General features: G+C 38.0%; 2 protein-coding genes across 2 annotated transcripts; both read right to left on the bottom strand.

Moving 5' to 3' along the window:
* Positions 1 to 17,190: 17,190 nt before the first annotated feature.
* On the bottom strand, positions 17,191 to 20,475 carry LOC140806876 (uncharacterized). Its single transcript, XM_073163396.1, has 3 exons — positions 18,840 to 20,475; positions 18,057 to 18,560; positions 17,191 to 17,315 (listed from the first exon to the last, which is right to left on the bottom strand). Exons 1-3 carry the CDS (start codon positions 20,473 to 20,475, stop codon positions 17,191 to 17,193), a joined length of 2,265 nt encoding a protein of 754 aa, XP_073019497.1.
* A 1,544-nt stretch (positions 20,476 to 22,019) lies between these two features.
* Positions 22,020 to 26,450, bottom strand: LOC140808119 (triosephosphate isomerase, cytosolic). Its single transcript, XM_073165144.1, has 9 exons — positions 26,288 to 26,450; positions 25,516 to 25,591; positions 25,174 to 25,297; positions 24,884 to 24,968; positions 24,658 to 24,790; positions 23,232 to 23,326; positions 22,772 to 22,850; positions 22,401 to 22,483; positions 22,020 to 22,270 (listed from the first exon to the last, which is right to left on the bottom strand). The coding sequence occupies exons 1-9, from the start codon at positions 26,324 to 26,326 to the stop codon at positions 22,220 to 22,222; spliced, it is 765 nt and encodes a 254-aa protein (XP_073021245.1). The 5' UTR covers positions 26,327 to 26,450; the 3' UTR covers positions 22,020 to 22,219.
* Between the last annotated feature and the right edge of the window lie 670 nt (positions 26,451 to 27,120).

Raw genomic sequence — 27,120 nt, 5'->3', positions numbered from 1 at the left:
CTTCGTCCATGTGAAAACGCACGCGTCTTCCAGTTTGAATGCTTCTTTTGTAAAATTTGCATCTCATCATTAATGTATTTCCCGATTTCATTCATTTCAGTTCTCACATCATAAAAAAAATGAAAAAATCTCTTACTTTTATTTGCTTGTTGGTTACATTTAAGTCGTATTTTGAAATGGTCAGTACCAAATTGAAATCAATTAAACAGATTTTTTAATCAAATTAATGTTGTTTATGCATCGATTGATTACTTTAATTCAAGTCAATATGGAAATCTCTATCAACATACGAGGGCATAAAATTTTTTATCAACAATTTGCACTACTTATTTGTAAGGCCTGAGAATTTGATTACCGTAATCTGAAATGATTTGGGTATAATTACCGTAATCTGAGATGATTTCTTGATTGATTGAAGTGATTATAAACGGAACGGAGTGGACCGGGAAAGACGAGAAAAGACGCGAAATTTATGTGCGAGGGACAATATGCGTGACCAGTAGGTCTCGCACATATGCGCGACTTGAGTTCGCGCATATGCGCGAGTAGTCCAGTAGCCTAGGATAATTTTCAGAGGACCTCGCGCATATGCGCTGAGGAGAGGCGCGCAATTGCGCGAGTTGCCAAGGAGATGTTTAGTTGAACATCTGGACAGAATTTTCGAGATGTTCAGTTGAACATCTGGACAGAACTTTCGGCGCATATGCGCGGACAAACGCGCGACGGAAATATGCCACTTGCCCCTTGAGCATGCACGAGATATATATATACATATATATCTGAATTGCATTTCATTTTCTTCAGATTGAGAAAGGGGCCGAGGAAGCTTCGTGGAAATCCTTACGCCTTTTTACTTCAATCCGCCCGTCTGATTTTGAATCCGAGTACGGTATCGTGTTACTAGCGACGCAGGCTAAAACTGGACGTAAGTTTTGCTACGTTTTGACATGTTTTGAAATTATACTATTGTCAGAATTGAATATGATTCATATATGATGTTCTTGTCATGTTGGACATCATAGAGTCAAAGTCAGATTGAGAAACAGACTGATTATGTAATTGTTATGATTTTTGGAATCGATTTGACTGAGAATTCATATCAGATATGTATTGTTATTGAGATTATGACTGGTATCGATATTGATTATGAGTTCTGGTATTATATCTGTGATGTTCGGACTGACGGGGTTATCGAGACTGTGAGAACCCGAATTTCTAGCAAAAGAATTTCAGTAGCAATGCAAAATTTCCAGCAGAAGATAATATTTTCAGAAGCTGGTATTTTTCCAACAGACATGTATTTTTCCAGCAGACAGAATCCAACAGCAGCAGCACGAAATTCCAGCAGACAGTTACCAATTCAGCCAAGACTTGTAACTGAAGCATTTAACACGGAATAAAGATTGTTAATGGCAGATTATGGCCATTAATAGGAAGCCTAACAGTCAGATTGTGGCCTATAAATAACACCTCAAGTCTCTGGAATTGGTGTTACACAAATCTTGAGTGATCACCTGAATATTTGAGATAAGAGAGTGCTTATTTTCGGGCAGTAGAAACCAGTAGCGAGAGCAAGACTATTTCCAGGCTTCAACCGAACTCTCCAGCAAATTACGGTAAGTGGGCTTATGTTTAAATATCTTGAAAACTATTTGATGATTTCTGTTTTAAAGCAAAGTATATTCTTGATTCCTGATATCTGATTTTGAAGCATTGAAACTTAGTGAACTAATGGTAGGAATATATATTCTGAACATTACTGATTACTGATTACTGGCCTCACCCCTTAGAGGAGAGAACATATAGGGGACTGATATCAGTTTAGCCATGAAATTCACGAACGTGCTCAGTGCTTACTTGTTATATTCTGATTTCCGAATACTGATTACTGATTACTGAATACTGATTACTGATTTCGGAATACTGAATACTGATTTCCGTTATGAAAATAAGATTTCTGTATATTTTCGAATTACTGTTTCTGTATGAAAATGATTTCGAAAACTGGGAGTTATTCCCGCCCCTACTTACTGAGTGACAATCATATCACTCACCCACCAAACCCATCTCAGATAAGAGCACTGAAGAAATGTTAGAAGAAGAAGAGCAGATCCAGTTCTGGGGCTGGTGAAGAAGACCTTTATTATAAGTTTAAATTATGTTTTCCGCTGCATCTGTAGAAGCAATGTTTTGTCTGTTTTACATTTCCGCTGTAAAACATTAGTGATTCGAGTTTGTATCAGACAATGAATTATTTCGCATTATGAATAAAAAGACTGGTTTCTGAATTTTGTACTTCTGAGGCTTGTTGTTTTCGAATGTAAATTTGAGAGCAACGCCGGTGTCAACCAACCCCCGTCTCGGGGCGTGACATTGAAGTGGTATCAGAGCAAAACCGGGTTTCATAATCTGGGGAGGAGGAACTAGAAATAATAAGTTCTTATAGACTTCTGAAAATAAACTACTGTAATAGACTACTGAAAATAAGCTACTGTAATAGACTACTGAAATGATAGACTGAATACGTACAGTTAAGAAAATCAGTAGGAAAACAAATCAGTAGACCAATAGATCTGAAACCAGAACCAGTAGATGGAAACCAGTAGTCGGGGACCAGAACCAGCAGATAGAAATCAGTAGAGCTGAAGGCAGCAGACTGATTATAATAGTGATGGAAAGCAGCAGACGATGCTGGAAAAGCAGTAGACTGATTGCAGAAGCATCATAATTGCAGTAGACAGTGTATTCCAGCAAGCGAATGCAGTAGACCTTGCAAATGGCATAGAAGTTGGGGTGATTTTCGCGCAAACTTCAAACGGCCATAACTTTTGATCCAGGAGGAATTTTTACTATTAAGAGTAGGCGTTGGAAAGCTCTCGACGAGGAGAACCTAACCTAGAACCATTCATCGTTAAAGCACCACCGACGAACCCCAAAATCCTCCGTTTAGATAGGGATATCATCATTTCCGTAAAATTTTCCAACTTTTCGAAACTTTGAGGAATTTTCATTTCCAAATGGCTTAGCATTTTTATACCAAACTTGGTACCATTCATGTTCTTGATGTGAAGGATTTTTAGTAAATGTTTCACGGAATTCTGAGACCGAAAAATTTTGAGCTATTTCTTCTGTTAATTGTATAGGCAATACTGATTCTGTTCATTCCAGTAATTGTCTATAGTTCGACTTGCATTCTTGGCATCGTTTCTGAACCTTCACTCTCCTATTTTGGATAAAGATTATGACTGATCAGAATAGCTACATTAAGAGCTTAGAGAAGAAGAAGTACCTATAGATGTAGTGGAAAAAGAACAGTGATAATGGAGAGATGATGAGGTAGGCTAGATTGGTATTATCATACGAAAAGAAAGAAGTGTAATATTCTTTGGGAATGTACCAAGATAAATTGAATCATATTGGGAATGTACCTATCTGATATAAGTTGGTTTACGTTTTTGGGAAGTTACCTATCGAAGATAAGCTTATGACTTAAGATGAACAGTTTGACTCAAGGATAATAAATTTTTATGAAAATATGAGATAAGGATTATATAAGTTTTGAAATTCAGATGTAGGAGCAAAATTTTTTGTCAATAATTAATGATATGTACATTAAATTTGGGATGCTAAGTGAAGGACCTCCAAAGATTTAGCTTATTCCGTTCAAGGTTGAAAGAAGTTTTAACTAAGTTATAATTATTGGGACTTGAAGCAATCGGCTGATAAGGAGTTATATTCTAAGATTCTATATTGGTTTCAAGATTTGAGTTAGTAATCGTGTTAATTTTAAGATAGAATAAAATAAGTTTGGATACGCATATATTCAGTGCTGATCTTATACAGTGTACTTTGGGAATTGATTGGTTGGACAAGAATCATGTAATGGTAGATTGTCAGAGTAAGAATGCCAAACCCCAATCCAAGAATAAATCGTACTTCGTGATAAAGATAAGGAACAGAAATCCTTCCTTTCTACTTCTCAGACCTAGAAAGTCTAACTAGCAATGATCAATCAGCGAGGTAAATAACGAAGTTACTCTAAAGATAGAGGATATTCCAGTTATTCAGGAATTTCCGGACGTCTTTTCTGAAGAACTCCCTGGCGAACTTCCCGACCGCGAAGTGGAATTTGAGATTAACTTAGTGCTCAATGCTACACCAATCTCAAAAGCACCGTATCGAATGGCTCCAGCAGAATTGAAAGAACTCAAAGAGCAACTTCAAGAGTTGTTGGATAAGAACCAGATACGACCAAGCGCATCTCCGTGGGGAGCTCCTGTACTATTTGTAAAGAAGAAGGACGGCAGCATGATGATGTGTATTGATTACAGAGAGCTGAATAAGATCACAATCAAAAACAAGTATCCGCTTCCAAGGATAGATGACTTGTTTGACCAACTCAAAGGGGCTTCTGTCTTTTCCAAGCTCGACTTAAGGTCAGGCTACCATCAACTCAAGGTCAAGACAGACGATATTCCGAAGACAGCCTTCAGAACCAGATATGGACACTATGAGTTCATGGTGATGCCGTTCGGGTTAACCAACGCTCCAGCGGTATTCATGGATCTCATGAATAGGGTGTTCAAGCCGTTTCTTGACAAGTTTGTCATGGTATTCATCGACGACATTCTAGTGTATTCTTCAAGTGAGGAGGACCACAAGGAACATCTTCGTCTCACCCTCCAGACGCTGAGAGAGAAGGAACTGTACGCCAAGTTCAAGAAATGCGAATTTTGGCTAGAGAGCGTCGCATTCTTGGGACACATAATATCAGCAGCAGGAGTATCTGTGGACCCTAAGAAAGTCGAAGCAATCTTAGATTGGCCTAGACCAAAGACGGTGACAGAAATTAGAAGTTTCTTGGGATTAGCAGGCTATTATCGAAAATTTGTGGAAGGATTCTCTTCAATAGCCATACCCTCACCAAGCTCACACAGAAGAACTCTAAATTTCAATGGAGTGAAAAATGTGAGCAAAGCTTCGAGACTTTGAAAAAGAAGCTTACCTCCACGCCAGTATTGGTATTACCGATGGAAGACAAAGACTACACCGTCTACAGTGATGCATCCAAAGAAGGTTTAGGATGTGTACTCATGCAAGAGGGAAGGGTGATTGCATACGCATCAAGGCAGTTGAAGCCGTATGAACAAAATTACCCAACGCATGACCTCGAACTAGCTGCAGTGATATTCGCACTGAAGATTTGGAGACATTATCTTTATGGAGTCAAGTGTGAGATTTTCACCGACCACCAAAGTCTCAAATATTTGTTTACGCAAAAGAAACTAAATATGAGACAAAGACGATGGATCGAACTCATGAAGGATTACGACTTGACAATAAGCTACCATCCAAGCAAAGCCAACAAGGTAGCAGATGCTTTAAGTCGAAAGAATATGAGTAAGGTGATCCTGACATCACTTTCAGCACAACCATGTCTTCGAGAGGCAATCAAGATGAGTCAAGATAGAGATTCCGCTTTAGTGAAACTAAAAGAGCAAGTTAAAAAAGGGAAATCACCAGATTTCGAGACGAATAACAAAGGAATCTTGTGGATGAAAGATCGATTGTGCGTACCAGACATCGATAACCTTCGACAAGAAGTAATGTCTGTGGCACATAAGATGAAATTTTCAGTCCATTCTGGCAGTACCAAGATGTACAGAGATTTGAAGAAAAATTTCTGGTGGAATGGAATGAAGAAAGACGTGGCAATGTTTGTTTCTAAGTGTCACGTGTGCCAGCAAGTCAAGGCAGAGCACCAAAGACCTGGTGGATTTCTTCAACCATTAGAAATCCCGAAATGAAAATGAGAACATATTTCCATGGATTTTGTAGTTGGTTTACCAAAGTCGAGACAAGGTCATGACGGAATATGGGTAATCGTAGATAGACTCACAAAATCTGCCCATTTCTTACCTGTCCGCATGAATTATAATTTGGAAAAGCTAGCCACCTTGTACATGAATGAAATCGTGCGATTACATGGAGTTCCAGCTAACATATTGTCAGACAGAGATCCGAGGTTTACATCTCATTTTTGGGAGAGTTTTCAAAAAGCAATGGGAACTAAGGTCACTCTCAGTACGGCCTATCATCCCCAGACCGATGGCCAAACAGAGAGAACAATTCAAACTCTTGAGGATATGCTGAGAGCTTGTGCTCTAAACTTCAGTGGGAATTGGAGCGAACATCTGCCCTTAATCGAGTTCGCATACAATAATAGTTACCACAGCAGCATTGGAATGGCACCATACGAAGCTTTGTATGGACGAAAATGTCGATCACCACTGTATTGGGATGAATTAGGGTAAAAATCAATCGTTGGACCCGAACTCATCCAAGAAACAGTGGATAAAGTTGCTGTGATCAAAGAGAGATTAAAAACTGCACAAGATCGACAGAAAAGCTGGGCTGACCTTAAAAGAAGACCCGTGAAATTCGAAGTCGGAGAGAAGGCATATGTGAAAGTGTCACCCATGAAGGGTGTAATCCGATTCAATAAGGCTGGGAAACTGAATCCCAGATATGTCGGACCATTTGAAATCCTCGAGAAAGTGGGAACACTTGCTTATAGATTAGCACTTCCACCCGACATGTCAAGAATTCACAATGTATTCCACTTTTCGCAGCTGAGAAGATATATTTCCGATCCTAGTCATATTCTTGAAGCTGGACCACTATTGATTGAGGGCAATCTAAATGAAGAGCTGAAGTATGAAGAAATTCCGATTCGAATTGTGGATTTACAAGACCAAGTACTGAGACGACGAACTATTCCATATGTCAAGGTACAATGGTCCAACCACACTGAAAGAGAAGCTACTTGGGAGTTGGAAGAAAAGATGCGAACACAATATCCCTATCTCTTTGAAGATCAAGTATAGCCAAGTTTCGAGGATGAAACTTTTCATAAGGAGGGAGGGATGTGAGAACCCGAATTTCCAGCAAAAGCATTTCAGTAGCAATGCAAAATTTCCAGCAGAAGATAATATTTTCAGAAGCTGGTATTTTTCCAGCAGACATGTATTTTTCTAGCAGACAGAATCTAACAGCAGCAGCACGAAATTCCAGCAGACAGTTACCAATTCAGCCATGACTTGTAACTGAAGCATTTAACACGGAATAAAGATTGTTAATGGCAGATTATGGTCATTAATAGGGAGCCTAACAGTCAGATTGTGGCCTATAAATAACACCTCAAGTCTCTGGAATTGGTGTTACACAAATCTTGAGTGATCACTTGAATATTTGAAATAAGAGAGTGCTTATTTTCGGGCAGTAGAAACCAGTAGCGAGAGCAAGACTATTTCCAGGCGTCAACCGAACTCTCCAGCAAATTACGATAAGTGGGCTTATGTTTAAATATCTTGAAAAATGTTTGATGATTTCTGTTTTAAAGCAAAGTATATTCTTGATTCTTGATATCTGATTTTGAAGCACTGAAACTTAGTGAACTAATGGTAGGAATATATATTCTGAACATTACTGATTACTGATTACTGATTACTGGCCTCACCCCTTAGAGGAGAGAACATATAGGGGACTGATATCAGTTTAGCCATGAAATTCACGAACGTGCTCAGTGCTTACTTGTTATATTCTGATTTCCAAATACTGATTACTGATTACTGAATACTGATTACTGATTTCGGAATACTGAATACTGATTTCCGTTATGAAAATAAGATTTCTGTATATTTTCGAATTACTGTTTCTGTATGAAAATGATTTCGAAAACTGGGAGTTATTCTCGCCCCTGCTTACTGAGTGACAATCATATCACTCACCCACCAAACCCATCTCAGATAAGAGCACTGAAGAAATGTTAGAAGAAGAAGAGCAGATCCAGTTCTGGGGCTGGTGAAGAAGACATTTATTATCAGTTTAAATTATGTTTTCCGCTGCATCTGTAGAAGCAATGTTTTGTCTGTTTTACATTTCCGCTGTAAAACATTAGTGATTCGAGATTGTATCAGACAATGAATTATTTCGCATTATGAATAAAAAGACTGGTTTCTGAATTTTGTACTTCTGAGGCTTGTTGTTTTCGAATGTAAATTTGAGAGCAACGCCGGTGTCAACCAACCCCCGTCTCGGGGCGTGACAAAGTTCCACAGGAGGCACCTACAAGTTCTATTGTTGCTTTAGAAGTGATTTTCAGCAAGAAACTAGAGGAATTGGGTAAAGTGATGATGGAATGTTTGGAAAAACAAAAGTATGTGTTGGTGAGTACTGAATCGTTCAACCAAAATAAAAATGACTTAGAGCAAGGACAGTCATCGGGGATCTTTTAGGCTGGCAAAGATCGTCGCCTGGTAAATAGCCGCTGATTCATACTTATGCAATAAGGGAAGTATGCCGGGCGAGGACCACCAGTGATCAATGCTTGGGGGGCATCATTACTCTCCTCGCCATTTGAGATATCCTCCACTATTGAATTTTGAAACTACACGGGCTGTGGTTCAAGAATAGTATGGCTAGCCAGAGTTTCATAAAAAAAAATATTGGGTTGAATTACTTGGTTATACTATTAATTTTTATTAAGTCCGTACTTGAATTACTTGGTGAAAGTTCTGTTTCCACAGTGTGTGTGTAAATAGGGTGAGTGTTGTGTGTTTCAGAAAATAGGTGTTGTGCGTAGGTGTTGTAACACCCACTTACAACATGCATCGGAAGTTTCAGTTTATGAAGTTAACACACAACTTGAATTATAATAAAAATAAACGAGACGAGATATAAATTATGCACAAGTACAAAGTACTTGTGCGGTGCCTCAGGGCAAAACAATTCACTAGAAAAACTTGTAAGTTTACAACAACCAATACTAGTGAAAGAATCAAACAACTCCCTTATGAAGGCGAGTAACAAATTGCATCCAAAAACTCCTAACAAACCATATAACAAAACTATATAGGATGCATCAACTGAGAAGTGACAAATCTTCAAAACGCAACACACTAATCAAAACAGTTATTAGGTGTTGTCTACGGATGTGGTCAGCACTTCACAGCAACACTCTTCTTGATGACATGAGATTGCTATGCTTCGGTAAGCGTCTCTGCAAATCGTCTCTTCCCGTCACATAGTTCTGTATCTTCTTCTCCTATTTATACTAACTTGTCTTCACAGTCCTATAAAATATGGAAAACCAATTTTATAAGGAAACAAACTCTTTTTAAATTAAGGATAACATATCTTACAGATCATATCATATCTCAAAAATATTATCGGTCATATATATCATGATTTCATTATCAAATATAAAATCTATATGAGATCATATACTAAATGTCTAGAAAGGCAAAACAAAAAGATATTTTTAAACAAGGTAAGTATTAAAAGAAGGAAATATTTCAAAGAATAAAATTCCTTTCAATCTCCCTCTTTTTGCCTTTCTGGACAAAACTCAGTAAAATGGTAACTCCCCCTGGATTAGTCAACCAGTTGTTGACTCCCCCTGAAAAACAAACCCAGTAAAAATTTGCAAGTTAGATGTTGTAGGTTAGATGTTGTAACACTCAAATTATAACATCGATTAGTTCAATAACACGTAGAGACTAGGAACAGAACAGAAGCAATTACAGCACCAAAGTAGTCAGAATTAGAGTCAGTCCAACAACCACAAAACATCGGTCAGTTTCCTTTACTCATGTCCGCGTCTTCATCTTCATCAGCCATTTTTGTCCCACTGGTTCCAGCAGTGTCTACTCCCCCTTTTTGTCCAGAATTGATACTCGCAGCTAGCAGAAGTTCATAATCAGTCAATTGATTTTCATAATGCTCGATTGTCGCCTTCGCATTAACAATCTGTTGTCGACCATAGGCGATTTGAGCACGAATGTAGGAGATGGACAATGTAACATAGCCAGCAGGCGGTGTCGGGGGCAGACTACAAAAGTCAGGCAGAGGGTCAGATGTTGTGTCCCCAGTGTGGCCAACATCTGCAGCAGCACTCGAACCTAGCCAAGGCAGATCTATTTTCCTGTTGCCTTTGAAGTAAGCTGGTGAAATTTTCAGGGAATCGCCAACTGGACAGAGCTCTTCATCAATATCCGGAATGAAACCTTGGGATTCCAGGATTCCATAGATGAGCGAAGGATAGGGGAGCTTGGTTTTCTTGAAGTCTCCTTGAGCATATTGCAATGCATTCTGGAAAACCAGCTTCCCAAAGTTAAAAGCTCGCCCGGTTCCAACAGCAAATAGCATCATGGCCTGTGATCGAGTCACTGTGGTGGTGTTGGTCGATGGTGTCCAGTTCCAAATGGCGGTTTTGTGTAGGACAGAGAAGAAGGAGGTGAGATTTGCAACACTCAATTTCTTGGGATGATCAGAGAAAATTTGGATCACTCCTCCAGTAAGCACAGTGGTAACAGCATGAATGTCTAAATCCTCTTCAGCCTCTTCAATATCTGGGGTGTCATAGAATGCATTGATCACAGTCGGTGAGAAGTTGTAAATTCGATCCCGAACAAACACTCTGCCGTATTTCACCGAGTCCTCGTCGGCGACACTCCACAAAAGATTGCAATAAAACTCCAATACCACTCGGCGACAGTAGGGCATGACTGTGGTGACAGTTGAGAGCAGCCTTCGGCTCTTCAAAAATTCAAGCAGATTGTGATTTTCATACGCATCAAGGTCAATGTTTTTCTCTTCAATCAATTCTCGATGAATAAATATGGGCCACAATGCCAAGGCCTCTTCTGAGTAAAACTTCGGAGAGAAGGACTTACTGAGATCATAATCAGCAGAGTCAGTGTTGTGGGAGGTGTTTTTGTAGTGACCCGTTCCAGAATCACCTACTAATCAAGAATTAAGCATGCAATTAACTTAATTAATGACAATCAGAGATAATTGCGGAAAATGGTCAACAAACGATAGTTATACAACCCAAATGAAGTCCAGAATAACTCAGAATAAAAATATGCGGTACAACCATATCGAATCAAAGCAGTACTGAAGAAATAACTCAACCGGCTACTCCACGTCCTCCTCATCCTCCTCCTGAGCCATCCAACCTGAGGCCTGCCCCGTGGGAATGGGGTGTCCAAGATAAACAAAACCGAGGACGTGAGCGATAAGAACGCCCAGTACAAAAGCATGAGTATACAAGCCTATATGAAATGCACATGCGATGATATGATACCAGGGTAGTCAAGAAACAGGAGTCACAAAAGATCTCAATATGCTCAGTCTAGAGGCGCCAAGTGGATAGTGCCGCGCGGTACTCCTCTGGGTCACTGCATCCACTACAAGATCAGACGTGGACCTAAAATGTCCCGGATCACCGAAGCCCTCCGGACCCGTCGGCCACTGTGTACTCTCGGTGTCCATGCGTCCACAAGACAGGGCTGAGCGGCCCCACAAGATATAGCTTATCTCGAAAGAGATACAGCTCAACAATAAAGGCTATCTCGAAAGAGATACGGCTCAAGATGAAATGTAACATGCAGCAATAAACGTGACATAATAGCATGCATCATATGACATATATCAATGCAGCAAATAATCATGCAACACATATAAGAATGTATACTCGACCAGGATATCTCGGATAGTACTTTCGTACCTCAAACCAGCAGATCCTAACAATCAGCCCTAGAATCAAGCCTGCGTCCGTAGTCAGCCCACTGATGCCGCTAGCTCCCAACTAGAGCATAGCTCCGCTACAAAACCAGTAGCTCCCCGCTAGTGCCTGAACCTCGGGAAAAGACTAGAAACCCATCAGAAACGACTAAAACTCTCTGGAACACTCGGAATTGGCGAGTAAAAAGTGAAGCCTCGCGCCTCTATTTATAGTCAACGATCGGAAGATCCGATCCACTTCGGAAGATCCGATTCGGTACACTTCGGACCTTCCGACCCCTGATCGGACGGTCCGAACCCTGCATGCCTTCCACGGGTCCAGCCACCTGTTTCGGACGATCCGAACCCTAATTGGACGATCCGAATCCTGCATGTCTTCCACGGGTCCAGCCACCTGTCTCGGACGATCCGAATCCTAATCGGACGATCCGAACCCTGATCGGACGATCCGAACCCTGTTCGGTCCTTCCGATCCCACCGAAATATAATTAATCCAATAATTAACTCAAATTAGACATCGGAATACTACAGTTTTCAACATCCTCCTCAACACCGGGTGCAGCAGCAGCAGCATTCTCAGAGGACTCGTTAGCTTCAGAGTCAGTGTCCTCAGATGCATCATCACCTTGTTCCTCTGATTCAAATTTAGAGACAGACGAGGAGGAGGAGGAGTCAGAAGCGCCAGGCCGGTTTTGTTCAAATTCTTTCATCATTTCTGAATCAGTTTCTTCCTCCTGAGCCATTTGTTTCTTGGCCGCCTTATCTTCTTTAATCTGTGTAAGAAACTCGGCCAGTGATTGCTCATTGTCTTCAGCCTCATCAGGAATCCTTTCTTCAGCAGCATCTTGATTGTCCATGACTGGGTGTTGCTTTTGGACACCAGAAGACGAACCACTTTCCGTTGCTGCAGCAGTTGGTTTCGGACGAGCCACCAATTCAAAGTCCTCATCATTGGAGTCGTCTCCTGATGAGAAGTCAGGGTCCAGAATGAATGGAACGGTAGATGCCCTTGGTTTCTTTGTAGGGACAAAGTCAGGGTCGAACCCTGCTTGTCTCTTTGACTTACGACGCATAGGGACAGGGGGAAAAGCTCTATTCACGGCCTCAAAATCTGGTGGATTGTCAATGTCGATTGCATTCCCGGGTTCACCAGGAGCAATAATTTCCAGCGGCACTGGTTCTTCTGGTACACTGACCATTGACATCCCTTCCACATTGGTTTCGGCTGAGGGTGCTGGGTCAGGTGATTTTTCCCCCAAACTCGCAGCCATTTCATTTCTGATGTCATGACGATCGAAGCCAGCCATCTGTAGAATAAGGAACACAAGAAGTAGTGTGGATCGAAGGGACACAAGAAAATCCGAAGACAGAGATAATTTTTCGCAGCAAATGAATAGTGAGAGCAGGGCAATATATTTATAATGTGCGAGTAAATAAAAATCATAGACAGTAAAGTTGGGCATCATCCATTCCTAAGTATTTAAGCCTACCCTTTGTTGCGTGTTTTCTTTAATGCTCGCAAGCGCACGACGTCAAGTTATAGTAAAATGTAATTATGAGTACAAGTATTGATCCCACGAGGAATGTAATTTCTAAATTTATATTAATGCTTGTAATTAGAATAGTCTCGATTTTATTTAGAATAATCAAATAACAGATTTGTTCGTACCAATGACTGAATTGTAAATAAATTTAATTTTAGTAACACAGATTTGAACAATAGAATAAAAGATCTAGAGGTCCGACTTCACTCAACTATCCACCATGTGCTATTGTGTGTAGCTATATTATAATTGTCCTTCTTATTCATTAACCAAGAATTCTATAATTATCTTTTCCCTCTCTCGAGTGCTAAGTAGATACTAATTATCTAACAAAGGATTGCAACGTCTCCGTCAACAATCAATAATTAAATAACACAACAACAAGCACTAAATTCTTTTTATAGCTTCAATAGCAAAATATGTCCTCTCGAACTATATCAATACCATCGATGTATTTTTCCCTTTCTTGATTATAAATTTCCTTTTTCAAGTGATAATTTATAACATACAAATCATTCAAGATATGGCCAATAAAATGAAAGCATTAAGATTGGAAAAACACAAATAAACAATAAAGACAACTTATATAGCATAAATCATGAATCTCAACACATGGTTTCTAGTTTTGTTCCATCATACCTCTAGAATTAAGATTTAGTTCATAATAATGAAAATAAAGCAACAACACATAAATCTTAAACAAGACATATCAAAATAAAAGTAAAAATAAAGAAAGAAAGAACTTAGAACAAGAGTTTTGGAGTGTATGAAGTTTTTGTCCAAAGATGTGCAAGAACTTGTTGGAGATGATCTTCTTGATCTTCAATCATTTTCTTTGTAGCCTCCACCCTTTTCCTAGCTTCTCTCCATAAACCTAGATGATGAAAAAGAGACCCTTTTATAGTCTAGACAAGATATCCCACGTAGCACACCATTTTCCCCTTCTTTTCTTCAAAGTCCACAAAGTTTCACAATTTCCGGAGGGATGTTTGTGCATGACCGCGGGTGCGGTAGTCTAAGGACCGCGGGTGCGGTGTCCTTTCGACTAAATTTTTCCTGCTCAACAAGTGGCACCGCGGGTGCGGCGCTTGCATGACCGCGGGTGCGGTCATGCCTCGGCGAACAGCGCGGGTGCGGCGGTGTATGTAGCGCGGGGGCGGTCTCTTCTCGACAGGAAAGCGCGGGGGCACTCTTGTAAGCAGCGCGGGTGCACTGTTGCTTCGTGTATCATTGTCCTTTGCACCTTCTAATTCATCACTATATCATTCCAAACTCTCATTTCTAAGCTTCCAAACTACAATAACAAAAACAACAACATATCAAATAAAACCTGCTCAAGAATCACAAAATTTCAAGTTAAAAACAAGTAATAAAAGTACAATAAATTGCACTTATCACCCCTCCAACGGTAACATTCTCCCGACCCGTAACTGCAGCCTCTTTCCAAAACAAAGTTCACTCTCATCCAACGGTAACTTTTTCGAGCCAGTGTAATCATTAAAAAAAATCAGTCAGAATGAAACGCCACATCGAATTAACCCCACTAACCGTTAGATATCAAGGTATTTTAAAATTAAGTTGGTTAGGGTATTTTTCGAATTTCACTAATCAAAAACTGGCAGCCCACTGGACATGATGAATTCACAAAACAGCAGTAAGAATGACCTAAATTTATGCCTAACATATGATCAAAAATGAAATATACACGCATGTGTTCAGGCTGTGATCAGTCTGTACTGGGTGTTGGCAACACCTCTTGGCAACACTCACAAGTTAGTTATCAAACTTTCTTGAACATTTTTATTTCAGACATGGTAGCTCCCACTCCAGAAGAACGGTCTTCAAAGGACTCTTCTAGGTAGCTTTTTCCATCTGTATTTTGAATTAGAAATGGTAGCTCCCACTCTAGAAGAACGGTCTTCATAGGACTCCTCTAGGTAGCTTTTTCCATTTTCTTCCAAACATTTTTTTTGTTCAATTCTCCTCCTCTTTTCTATTTTTCACCTTCTAGCTCAAGGAGAATTTTCAAAGTCATTATCTACGTTGGACAGGATCATGTAAAACACGAACATCCTCAACAACTTTATGACTTAGATTGAGCACACTTCATATTTTTGGAGAATTTTAATAGAAAGTTTGAATTTCAATTGAGAGCGCACCATTCAGTATCCTTCACTTGTACAGGCTTCACACAAAACAGGATGTATGCAGTATGCCTAGCATCCTACAAATAAAATGCACATGCATGCTGAGTGTTGTCCATAGGTGTTGTAACACCGAGGACAACATCCGTGAGTGATCATTGTGCACACAAGCTGAGAGAATTCCTAAGATTGGAGAATCTCTCAAGATTCAATGGTTTTGTAAAAATATCAGCCAGTTGGTTTTCAGTTCCAACAAATTCCATTCGAATCATTCCCTTTTCAACTAAATCTCGAATAAAATGATGTCTAATGTCAATGTGTTTGGTTCGAGAGTGTTGTAGTACTGGATTTTTTGAAATATCGATTGCACTCGAATTGTCACAGTATACAATTAAGGTGTCACTGTTGAATCCATAATCCTTAATCATTTGATTCATCCACAAAAGTTGTGAACAACAGCTAGCAGCTGCAACATATTCGGATTCAGCAGTGGACAAAGACACACAATTTCGCTTTCTGCTATACCATGACACCAAATTATTACAAAGATAAAAACATCCACCAGTGGTACTCTTCCTATCGTCTAGGTTTCCTGCCCAATCAGCATCACTAAACCCCACTAGATTAGTATTTGTTTCTTTGGTGTACCACAAACCTAAGTCAACTGTTCCAGATATGTATCGCAAAATTCTTTTAACAGCTTTTAAATGAGTAACTTTAGGATCAGCCTGGTACCTGGCACACAAACATACACTAAACATAATGTCGGGACGACTAGCACTCAAGTAAAGAAGACTGCCTATGATGCTGCAATACTGGGTGTTGTCAATACCTGTGGCAACATCGTCTTTGGACAATTTTTCAGTCGACCCCATTGGAGTTTTCAAGTGTTTAGTGTTCTCAGCAGAAAATTTCTTTATCAAATTCTTAGCATATTTGGATTGACACAGAAAAATATCATCATGCATTTGTTTGATTTGTAATCCAAGAAAGAAACTTAATTCTCCTACCATACTCATTTCAAATGTGGTGGACATGCATTTAACAAAATCATCAACATGCTTTTGAGAAGAAGCACAAAAAATGATGTCATCCACATAAATTTGACACACAAGAATATCATGCTTCGACTTTTGAATAAAAAGGGTTTTATCAACCTCACCTCGTTTGAAGCCTAAGTCAAGCAGAAATTCCGTAAGCTTACCATACCATGCTCGTGGAGCTTGTTTAAGCCCATACAGTGCCTTCTTCAACTTGTAGACATGGTTCGGGTGGTGTGGATCTTCAAATCCTTTAGGTTGGCTTACATAAGCTTCTTCTTTCAAGATGTCATTCAAAAAGGCACTTTTCACATCCATTTGATATAATTTTATGTCCATGCGACACGCAATAGCAAGTAAAAGTCTAATCGATTCAATCCGGGCAACAGGGGCAAACGTTTAATCAAAATCAATTCCTTCAATTTGAGTATACCCTTGAGCCACTAGCCTAGCTTTATTTCTCACAACAATTCCAGATTCATCAGTTTTGTTTTTAAAGATCCATTTGGTTCCAATAACATTCATATTATCAGGTCTGGGAACCAGATTCCACACATCATTCCTAACAAATTGTTCAAGTTCCTCATGCATAGCGTTGACCCAGAATTCATCTTTTAAGGCTTCATTTACATTTTTGGGTTCAATCAGTGAAACAAAATAAGAGTGGCTTACTTGTGAGTATACGGAAGTCATGCATACTAGACCCATCATTTTCCGATAGTCTACCTTCTCCTTTCTTCTAGTTTGCATTCCTCCAAATGTTTCACCGAGGATCTGAGATGAAGGATGATTTTTCTAGATCTTACTGGGAATATCAATCCCTTCATTGGTTTAATCATCCTTCTTTTCAGAATTCTCTCCTTGTTCATCTTTTTATTCTGCCGGTGCAGGTGTTGTCTCAGGTGTTACAACACTGGGTCCAACATCTGTGTTAGGCAGTGTCTCACTTGTATTCAGGAGCCCATCAACATCATCCTCGATTGTTTTTCCTGCTAGATCTGCAAAATCGTCAAACACAACGTTAATAGATTCCATAGTCGTTCTTGTTCTCATATTATACATGCGATATGCACGACTATTAGATGAATAACCAAGGAATAAACATTTGTCACTTTTAGAGTCAAACTTTGTAAGATGGTCTCTGTCATTCAAAACATAACATACACACCCAAAAACATGAAAATACTTAAGGTTCGGCCTCTTTCCCATGATGATTTCATAGGATGTCATAGTAGAACCATTCCTTAAGTATACACGATTTGAAATATGACATGCAGTGTTTAAGGCCTCGGCCCAAAATCTCTTTGAAATATTCTTTGAACTCAACATGACCCTAGCCATTTCTTGCAGTGTCCTATTCTTTCTTTCGGCTATTCCATTTTGTTGAGGAGTCTTAGGGGCTGAAAATTCATGAGTTATCCCCTTCTTTTCACAGAATGATATAAAATGTGAGTTCTCAAATTCTTTACCATGGTCAGTCCTTATCTTACAAACCTTCAAATCATGTAGATTAGTAATCTTAGCATGTAATTTCTTAAAAACAGCAAATGTGTCGGATTTTTCTCTAAGAAAACTTACCCATGTAAACCGAGAGAAATCATCCACACAAACACATGTATATTTCTTACCTCCAAGGATTTCCACTTCCATTGGACCCATAAGATCCATGTGCAAGAGTTCAAGACACCGTGTTGTCCCAAAGTGTTGCAACACTTGATGGGAAACACGTGTTTGCTTACCTTTTTTACATGCACCATAAACATACGGAATTCCAGAGGATAAATTAGGCATACCTCTCACAGCATCGTACTTACCAAGATTCTTTAATGTCTTGAAGTTTGCATGTCCTAATTTTTGATGCCACAAGTTTAATTCACTCACCTTTGAATGATTGCATACTAAGTCTTCTCCAAATTGATAGCAATTATCAACAGACATTGTACCTGTCAAAATACGAGTATTAGAATTATCAAACACTTCACAATTATCTTTATCAAACTTAACATTCAAACCGTCATCACAAAGTTGACTTATGCTTATTAAGTTTGAGTTAAGTCCTTCGACATAGAGCACATTGTGTAGATTAGGCAGTCCATCAACATTCAAGGTTCCTTTGCCAGCAATTCTTCCTCTAGCACCACCACCATATGTCACATGACCACTCCTTAGTTCAACATAGTCAATCAAATAGTCTTTAGAACCTGTCATGTGGCGTGAACAGCCACTGTCAAAGTACCATATTCCTGCAATGTTAGTCTTTAACGAAGTATAGATAACAGAACATTGAATATTAGCCTTGGGTACCCAAACCTTTTTTACTGATGGCTTCCTGTTAGCAGTGTTGCGCCGAGTGTTGTACAACACCTGTGGCAACACCTGTTCAGCTTCTCATCTTTTGTAGTCATCTCTAAGTTTAAAACAGTAGGGTTTGATGTGACCAGGTATAAAACAGTAGTGACAGATGAAGTGACGTTTCCTAGACTTGGACTTCTTGGTAGATAATTGCCTCTTTGATGGAGCACCTTTACCAGTGTGTGGCACATTCGGAGTTTCAGCCTTTTCCTTGACAAAGACAGTTGGCTTTCTTTCAGTACTGGATGATTCTCCAATTTCAAACAGGTGATTCGAATAACCAAGTCCAGCTTTGTCATTCTTTCCATTCATCAGAAGTGAATCAAGTTTAGATGTACTTGAATTAAGCTTAGCAAGAATTTGAGTTGCTTTTTCAAGCTCCTCCTTGACTTTGCATAACTCCAGATCTTTCTTGCTCAAGATTACTTCAAGTCGTGATACTTGAGACTTCAACTCAGTGTTCTCTTTGGATAGAATTGCATTCATTTTATTTCGTTTGATCCAGTCTTCGTACAATTCTTCATACATTATCTCCACACTTTCCAGAGTGATCTCATCATCATCTACTTCCTGATTTTCAGACTGCCTTGATTCATCAAAGGTTGTAGAATTAAGACATAAGGAATTTGAAGAGATGTTGCGACCAGGTATTGCAACACCGGTGGCAACACCCAAAGGATTGATTTGCATTAAGCGTTTTTCCTTGATCACAGCAGATAACGATGTGTGATTTTCAGATTCACTTGATCCTTGATCATCATCAGACTCTTCATCACTCAGGGTGACAGTCATGCCTTTGTTTTTCTTAAGTCGATTGGCACACTCATTGGCATAGTGTCCATATCCCGAACACTCTCTACATTGCACTGAGTCCAGGTTTCTGACATTAGATTGGATTTGCACTTCGGTTTTTGGTCGAAACTGCCCTTTCATAGGGGTAAATTTTTGAGCTTTTGCAAAAGTGGAGTTATTGGGCAGCTCAGATTTTTGTCCAATTTTCTTCTTTTCTCTCATAGTCTTCAAGTAATCACCAAACTTCTTAGTAAACAGAGAGATCGATTCTTCACCTAAATCAGACTTATCCACCTCTTTAGATATTTGAAGGATTTCATCATAAGATTCGGTTGAGGCTTCAAAGGCTATTGTTTTCCCTTTATCCTTCCTTTGAAGATCAAGATTCATCTCAAAAATTCTGAGAGAACTCATTAGTTCATCCAAGTTGATCGTTGAAGTGTCTTTAGATTCTTCAATAGCGCAAACTTTGACATTGAACCTCTCAGGAAGAGATCTTAGAACCTTATTCACCAATCTTTCATTTGGTATGGGGTCTCCTAGGCCATGTGATTCATTTGAGAGTTGTCTCAACCGGCAGTCATACTCAAGAATAGACTCCTTGTCCTCCATTCTCAAACTTTCGAACTTTGATGTCACCATCCTTAGCCTAGTTTTACGCACACTTGCGGATCCTTCACAGTGCTTCTGGAGTATCTCCCAAGCTTCTTTGGCGCATACACAAGTGGTGATTAAATTAAACATCCTTGTGTCAACAGATGAAAATATCGCATTGAGAGCCTTGGAATTAAAGTTTGAAGTTTGCACTTCATCGACAGTCCATGTACTTTCAGGTTTGAGCCGTGTGTCTCCATCAGCATCCTCAAGTTTTGGTGGACTCCAACCATCAAGTACACGTTGCCAAGCTCTTTCTTCAATGGATTTAATAAAAACCCTCATCTTTACTTTCCACAATGCATAGTTTGATCCATCCAACACGGGAGGCCTAAAAACAGTATTTGTTGATCCTTCCATAATTCTTTTTCACTCTGAAAACAAAACAAAACAGGATCTCACTTAGTAGCGTCAAGTGGAGGCTCTGATACCAATTGAAAGTTCTGTTTCCACAGTGTGTGTGTGAATAGGGTGAGTGTTGTGTGTTTCAGAAAATAGGTGTTGTGCGTAGGTGTTGTAACACCCACTTACAACATGCAGCGGAAGTTTCAGTTTATGAAGTTAACACACAACTTGAATTATAATAAAAATAAACGAGATGAGATATAAATTATGCACAAGTACAAAGTACTTGTGCGGTGCCTCAGGGCAAAACAATTCACTAGAAAAACTTGTAAGTTTACAACAACCAATACTAGTGAAAGAATCAAACAACTCCCTTATGAAGGCGAGTAACAAATTGCATCCAAAAACTCCTAACAAACCATATATAAAAACTATAGGATGCATCAACTGAGAAGTGACAAATCTTCAAAACGCAACACACTAATCAAAACAGTGATTAGGTGTTGTCTACGGATGTGGTCAGCACTTCACAGCAACACTCTTCTTGATGACATGAGATTGCTATGCTTCGGTAAGCGTCTCTGCAAATCGTCTCTTCCCGTCACATAGTTCTGTATCTTCTTCTCCTATTTATACTAACTTGTCTTCACAGTCCTATAAAATATGGAAAACCAATTTTATAAGGAAACAAACTCTTTTTAAATTAAGGATAACATATCTTACAGATCATATCATATCTCAAAAATATTATCGGTCATATATATCATGATTTCATTATCAAATATAAAATCTATATGAGATCATATACTAAATGTCTAGAAAGGCAAAACAAAAAGATATTTTTAAACAAGGTAAGTATTAAAAGAAGGAAATATTTCAAAGAATAAAATTCCTTTCACTTGGTTAGTCCATCAGTTTTTGGGGATAATTGCGATTTTAGTATTATATGTTTGTTTTTTTACGATTTTGGTTTTCAGTGCTGTCAAATTTCGGATTTCGTTGTGTTTTTTTTTTTTTTGGCAATTTTGATCATTTTTTCGATACAGTATGCGCATATGCAAAAAAAATGAAAAACTTTCCCATTTTTGAAAAATATGATTAAAAACCAATTTCGACAACATGCAAAATAAAAGTTATAAAGAAGCAAATAGAGGACGGAATATTGCAATTTCCCCCAATTTTTATCATGAATATACTTCAATTACTTGGTTATAAAATCCTCAAATAAACGGATATATTTTATTTATTTATTTATTTATTATCTCGGAAATAGTTTTTAGCACTAATTATTTGTGATTTCAATTAATTTTAACTTTTTAAATTTGATTTTTCTGCCAACATGTTATCATGTTGCTTTTCATACCGTTTGATATATCCATGTTACAAACATCTTAAGGTATACCATTTAAGTTAGAAAACAGGAGAGCTCTATTTTTCGAGTTCTTCAATGGCTTGAACCACCAAAACTACAAGAATCCATAGATGGTACTGCCCTTCTCATGTAAGTGTTTTCACGTGCAATCAATTTCAAGCTCAATACTCGATAAAGCTACTGAAAATTACCATCGAAAGATCATGGTCGGATCTGGTAGTTTTATTAGTTTAAGTAGTCAAATCTTGAGGGTAAATGGTTTTCTCAAGATTTATTCAGACACTGAAAGCTTGAAGACACAACAAAAAGCAAAATCGCACATCAAAGTCAATGTATTATCCCGTTAATGCTCATCACATCTCGCGTAGTAAACACTTTGATATCAACTCAAGCACTTCTCTTCACCTCAGCAGACTTGATGATGTCAATGAATTCCGGCTACAGATGAAAAATTGAAAGTTAAGATACTTGGATACGACCATTTATTTAATTTCGAATTTTTAAATCACAAATTTCATTCCTATGACGGCCAGGAAGCAAAAGGAACAAGAGGAAAGACTGTACTTACCTTCAAAGAAGCACCACCTACTAGAAAACCATCAAGATCAGGTTGTGCAGCCAATTCTTTACAGTTGCCACCACTCACAGAACCTGAATTAAATATGCATTTTTGGAGCAAGTCATGGGCAAATTAAAAAAAGATTTTTAGGGGATTTTACTACAACTGCCTAAATCCTAATACGTGTGATACACAAGTTTCAAACATATATTCGCTTTCATTAGACAATCTCAATTGTGGAAAAACATGAAGGCACAAAATATAATCATTAATCGTGAACTTCCAAAAAGTATGTTGATAGGACTTCCGATGCATATTTTTAAGTTTAGGAAATATTACATCCAGAAGATTGTAAAATGTGGATATATATTGGTCGTTACCTCCATAGATAATCCTGGTTGATGCAGAAACTTGAGGGCTTACATTTGCCTGAAGCCATTTTCTTAATTCGAAATGCACCTATGAAAGAAAATTTTGATTGATAGTCAAGTGCAGCAATTTGTCACCGAGTATATTTTTCTCACCAAATTCAAGTCATGAATAAAAAAAATTAAAAATTGTATCTGACATTATTTGAATTAGAGGCAGCAACAACCACGAGTCTAAAACTGAAAAAAATGTGTGTGAGCATTGCACAAGGCAAACGCTTGTGTGTGAGAGTAAAAGAGAGAGAGCTTGTTCAGACATGTAGCCAGAGTTAATTCTGCTTCGTATGTAATACAACCTAAGAACTAAACCAAAATTTTTCTCACTTGAGCAGAGCATTTGCTTGCTAATAGGTCATATATGTATATCCAGATGCATTGTATAAATTTAATGAATAGAGAAAGGCCAACTTACTTCCTGAGCCTGAGCAGGAGTGGCAACCTTCCCAGTTCCAATAGCCCAGACAGGCTCATAAGCCAAGACAACTTTAGCCCAGTCAGTAATCCGTTCTGCGAGAGAACCAAAGGATAAGTAGTGAGAAAATGCAAGGAAGAAGAACAACTAGGTCTATCAAAGCCAAAATATGGTATATTACTTTTATCTACGGTGTCCAAAAATTGAACCAAACCAAACCGCAAGGTTGGATCGGTTTTCAGACAATCATGGTTTGGATTGATTTTCAAATCAACCAAACTGTAAATATTGGTTTGGTTCAAGTTTTGGATAAAAATAAACCAAACCAATTATATTAATTTAAAAATCCACGTATAATAATTTGTTAATCTAATGTGATATTTTTTGGATATATGTATATTTTATTATTAGTGAGCTTTGTAACAATTCAATTGCATTAATAATTTATACACTGGAAATTTGAGCTCAGATAAACATAACTACAACCCTTAGTTCCAAAAATTGTGTAACCTACATAAATATTTTAATATACGATTTTTACTCATGATTATTCTAGGTTAAAATCAAATAAAATGTTTGTTCAACTTCTATCAAGTGTCAATAGCTATTTTTTTTTCAAATACAATCTCTCATTCAATAATTCAACATGAAACTTAAATTAAAATTAGTCATCCAAACCAGACCAAACAGAAATTCATGGTTTGGCTTGGTTTGGTTATAAAGATTTCATGGTTTAATTTGGGTTGAAATTTTGTAAAACCGATAAAATATGGTTTGGTTCAAAATTGAATCTAAAACGAACCAGACCGCAGTTAAACGCCCCTACTTTTATCTCCCTTCTATCAACATTCTTTCACATCATAAGATGGTACATCTTTAAAAGGGAAAGAAGATATTCTCTTCACAGCAAAGCAGAAAACCAAAATATCTCTTGGATTATTAGAAAAGCAACTTGTCAATGATCACGTAAGGGTCATCTACAGAAAATCCACTAATTTCATCATCAACTATATCCAAAGCAGGAATTTAAATTTTTGACTTCGGCATTGGTTTGGGGTACAAGGAAAAAACCATGTTCGAAGAAAAAAGATGATTGAACAGACAGAAAGACATGTTCAACTAGTCATGTCCAGTTTTTGCTATACCAACTTTGAAAAAGAACACTCTGAAAGCAACCAACTCACTTGCTGTGATAATTTGCAGAACATGTGATAGAAAGCAAAACACAAAAAGAGAAAAAAGAAAAGAGGAATAACCCAAATATCACCCCTTCTACACCATTTTTCACTTATTATCTTGAGACCAAGAAAGATCCAACAGAACATAATTTAGTCACACCCGTAAGATGCTATAAAAAACCCCCGAAATTTTTTCTTCAAAAAGCACCCCCATTTCCACGGAAAAACATTTGCAGTAACTTAAACACCTGCAATGGCCTTTGTTTGTGCAGCAACAACATTCATTGTTGATCCAGCTTCTCTTTGTTCAAGAGTCTCACCAATGCAAGCAATGACATTCAAACCTTGAGAAAGTGCATATGCAACTTTATCTCCAACAAACTGAAAATTGATTGAAAACAAATTAAAAAATGCCTGTCTAGAAAAAGCAAATCAATCCAAAAACATATATTTCTAATTTTTTTATTGCTTTACCTCACTTGATTCACGTAACAAAGACCTCCTTTCAGAGTGACCAAGAATTACCCAAGGAATTTCCAGGTTGACAAGCATTTCAGCACTACATCGGATAAGGATACAATTTAAAAATAACCTCAAACCAAATGATAAGCATAGTGGTTCCTTAGGAGCACAGAAAAAAGATTAACTATTCAACATTTTGCATATTTGAAGCAAGAACTTCATGAGATAAAGCCTCGCCAAAATACATAAATTCGAAGGAGTGCAACTGCAAAGAACCACAAAATATATGCGAAGAGACTTGCCTAATCTCTCCGGTGTAAGCACCCCCTTTCTTGATCCAACAGTTTTGAGCAGCCACATGGAAATCAGATCGCAGAGAACTTTTTACAACAGGAAGAAACACAAAAGGAGGACTGATGACAACCTCTGTGGGACAACAAGGAACGACATAAAAACTTATAACCGGGAATCAAAGTTGAAGCTTCAGTTCTTCAATGTGTCATATAAACTGGTAAATAATAAGAAAACCGGCCCACTCAAGTGATCCTTTGATTCGTCATTTCCACCTTGCATACGGCCAGCAGATGGAGCTCCGAAAAAGAAAGGTCAAACTCAATAAAGAGAAGCAAAACAAGCATGCATACCCACAACATCCTGAGAGGGCACATCACCAGCATTGAGAGTTGACACAATCTTCTTCACTTCTTCAGTAGTTCCATTCTACAAAATTGAACCTTCTAATTACAATCAGATTCCATATTTGAACAGAGACTGCAGTGAAAAAAACTCTCAAAGGTATCAGGAAGGAATCACTGGCACGGCTCTGAGACAGATTATCTCCAATCCCAGTAGTAAGACTGCTTTGAAGTTTGAACTGTCACTAGGTCCTCTTCCTGATTTGGCTCCAGGTAGGATGGTAAACAATCAAAATGACAAACCTCGAAACAAATGCGATAACAGCCTGTGGCTGATCAACAGGGCAACTGACGATTGTTGGAAAAGCTTGAGAAATTTTCTAAAATAGAGTAATTGAATACAAAGCATTACACTCCTAATTCCTAGGTCCGCATCACACAAGGAATTCCGAGCTATGTACAAGATCTGAAATTAAAACTAATGCAAATTTAATTCGAATAGATAGAAATTTTCCTAATTTCGATCCCAAGAGCAAATGCTGGGAACTCAATGCTACTCAGCATCAGCTCAAACAATCACCCAAAAAGAAAGAAGAAAAAACACGAAATTCATTTGTTGAACAACCAAACTAACATATCATACATGTAGCCAAGCAATGCCAATGAATCACTAAAATCTTGAACAACACAACGAAAATCCAAACGAAAAGATTATACAGATTAGCAAATCGAACACAAAAAATCCAAAATTGTGATATTATTAGCATAATTATGAACTCACGCATTTCCAGTTGCCTCCGACGAAGAATTTTCTGGCCATTTTCCTTTATTCCTTACTATTATTATCGCGTTGATCACTGGACAAGAAAAAGGCTCGGCCGGCTGTGTGAATTGTCACTGAGATTATGGAGAGGATATTCGCCTATTTATATTCGGAAATTATTCGTTTTGGTTAAAGCAAAAATAAATTAATTAATAAAATACATATTTAACTTTAGTGAGCATGTCAAAATGAGTAGCTTCGATGCTATATGTGGGACACTGTCCCACACTCGTTATCTCATCTGATGGATTATCGGTCTGGCTCGTCTCAACTTATCAAATTATACACAAAATTGACTAAATCTATCGGATAGTTCGTCTCTCATATAAATAATTGAGTTAGGTTAATAATTTATCAACACCCGAAAATTCTGATAGCACACCTCCTAGCTCATTTTGAAATCTTTAAGTTTGAGTTGCTATATGATTTAAAATATTTGAGTTACATTATTACTACTAGTTATTTGCAATTATTCTTATAAGTAGAACAATCGAAATATTGTGCTTAAAATATTATACGATTAAAAGATTTGAGTTATATTATTATTATTAATTTTAATTTTTGGTAATGCAACTAGTGCTTAAAAGAATAAATGATACATTTAATAATATATATTGCAGTTAAATAATAATAATAATAATAAATATTAATAAATGCCTATGAAAAATAAGGCGTGATTGATGACACCCTTGGTGACCTTTGTTTTCATGACTTGAATAGTTGAAAAAAATAAATGTATTGAATATTTTATACAATGATTAATAATTTATAATGCACAAAACATAATATAA

This window comes from Primulina eburnea, chromosome 12, assembly GCF_022965805.1.
Source record: "Primulina eburnea isolate SZY01 chromosome 12, ASM2296580v1, whole genome shotgun sequence".
Taxonomy (NCBI): domain Eukaryota; kingdom Viridiplantae; phylum Streptophyta; class Magnoliopsida; order Lamiales; family Gesneriaceae; genus Primulina; species Primulina eburnea.
This window is presented reverse-complemented; position numbering and strand designations above follow the sequence as displayed.

Excerpts from the sequence above, each read along its gene's own strand:
- LOC140808119 (XM_073165144.1), bottom strand. The coding sequence starts at position 26,326 with ATGGCCAGAAAATTCTTCGTCGGAGGCAACTGGAAATGC. Across the intron at positions 24,791-24,883 it reads TGTTACGTGAATCAAGTGAG|TTTGTTGGAGATAAAGTTGC; the intron begins GTAAAGCAATAA and ends ATCAATTTTCAG. Across the intron at positions 22,851-23,231 it reads CTCCTGCTCAGGCTCAGGAA|GTGCATTTCGAATTAAGAAA; the intron begins GTAAGTTGGCCT and ends TTTCTTTCATAG.
- LOC140806876 (XM_073163396.1), bottom strand. The coding sequence starts at position 20,475 with ATGGAAGGATCAACAAATACTGTTTTTAGGCCTCCCGTGTTGGATGGA. Across the intron at positions 18,561-18,839 it reads TGTGCCACACACTGGTAAAG|GAATATGGTACTTTGACAGT; the intron begins GTGCTCCATCAA and ends CTAACATTGCAG. Across the intron at positions 17,316-18,056 it reads TTATGGTGCATGTAAAAAAG|ATCTAGCAGGAAAAACAATC; the intron begins GTAAGCAAACAC and ends ACGATTTTGCAG.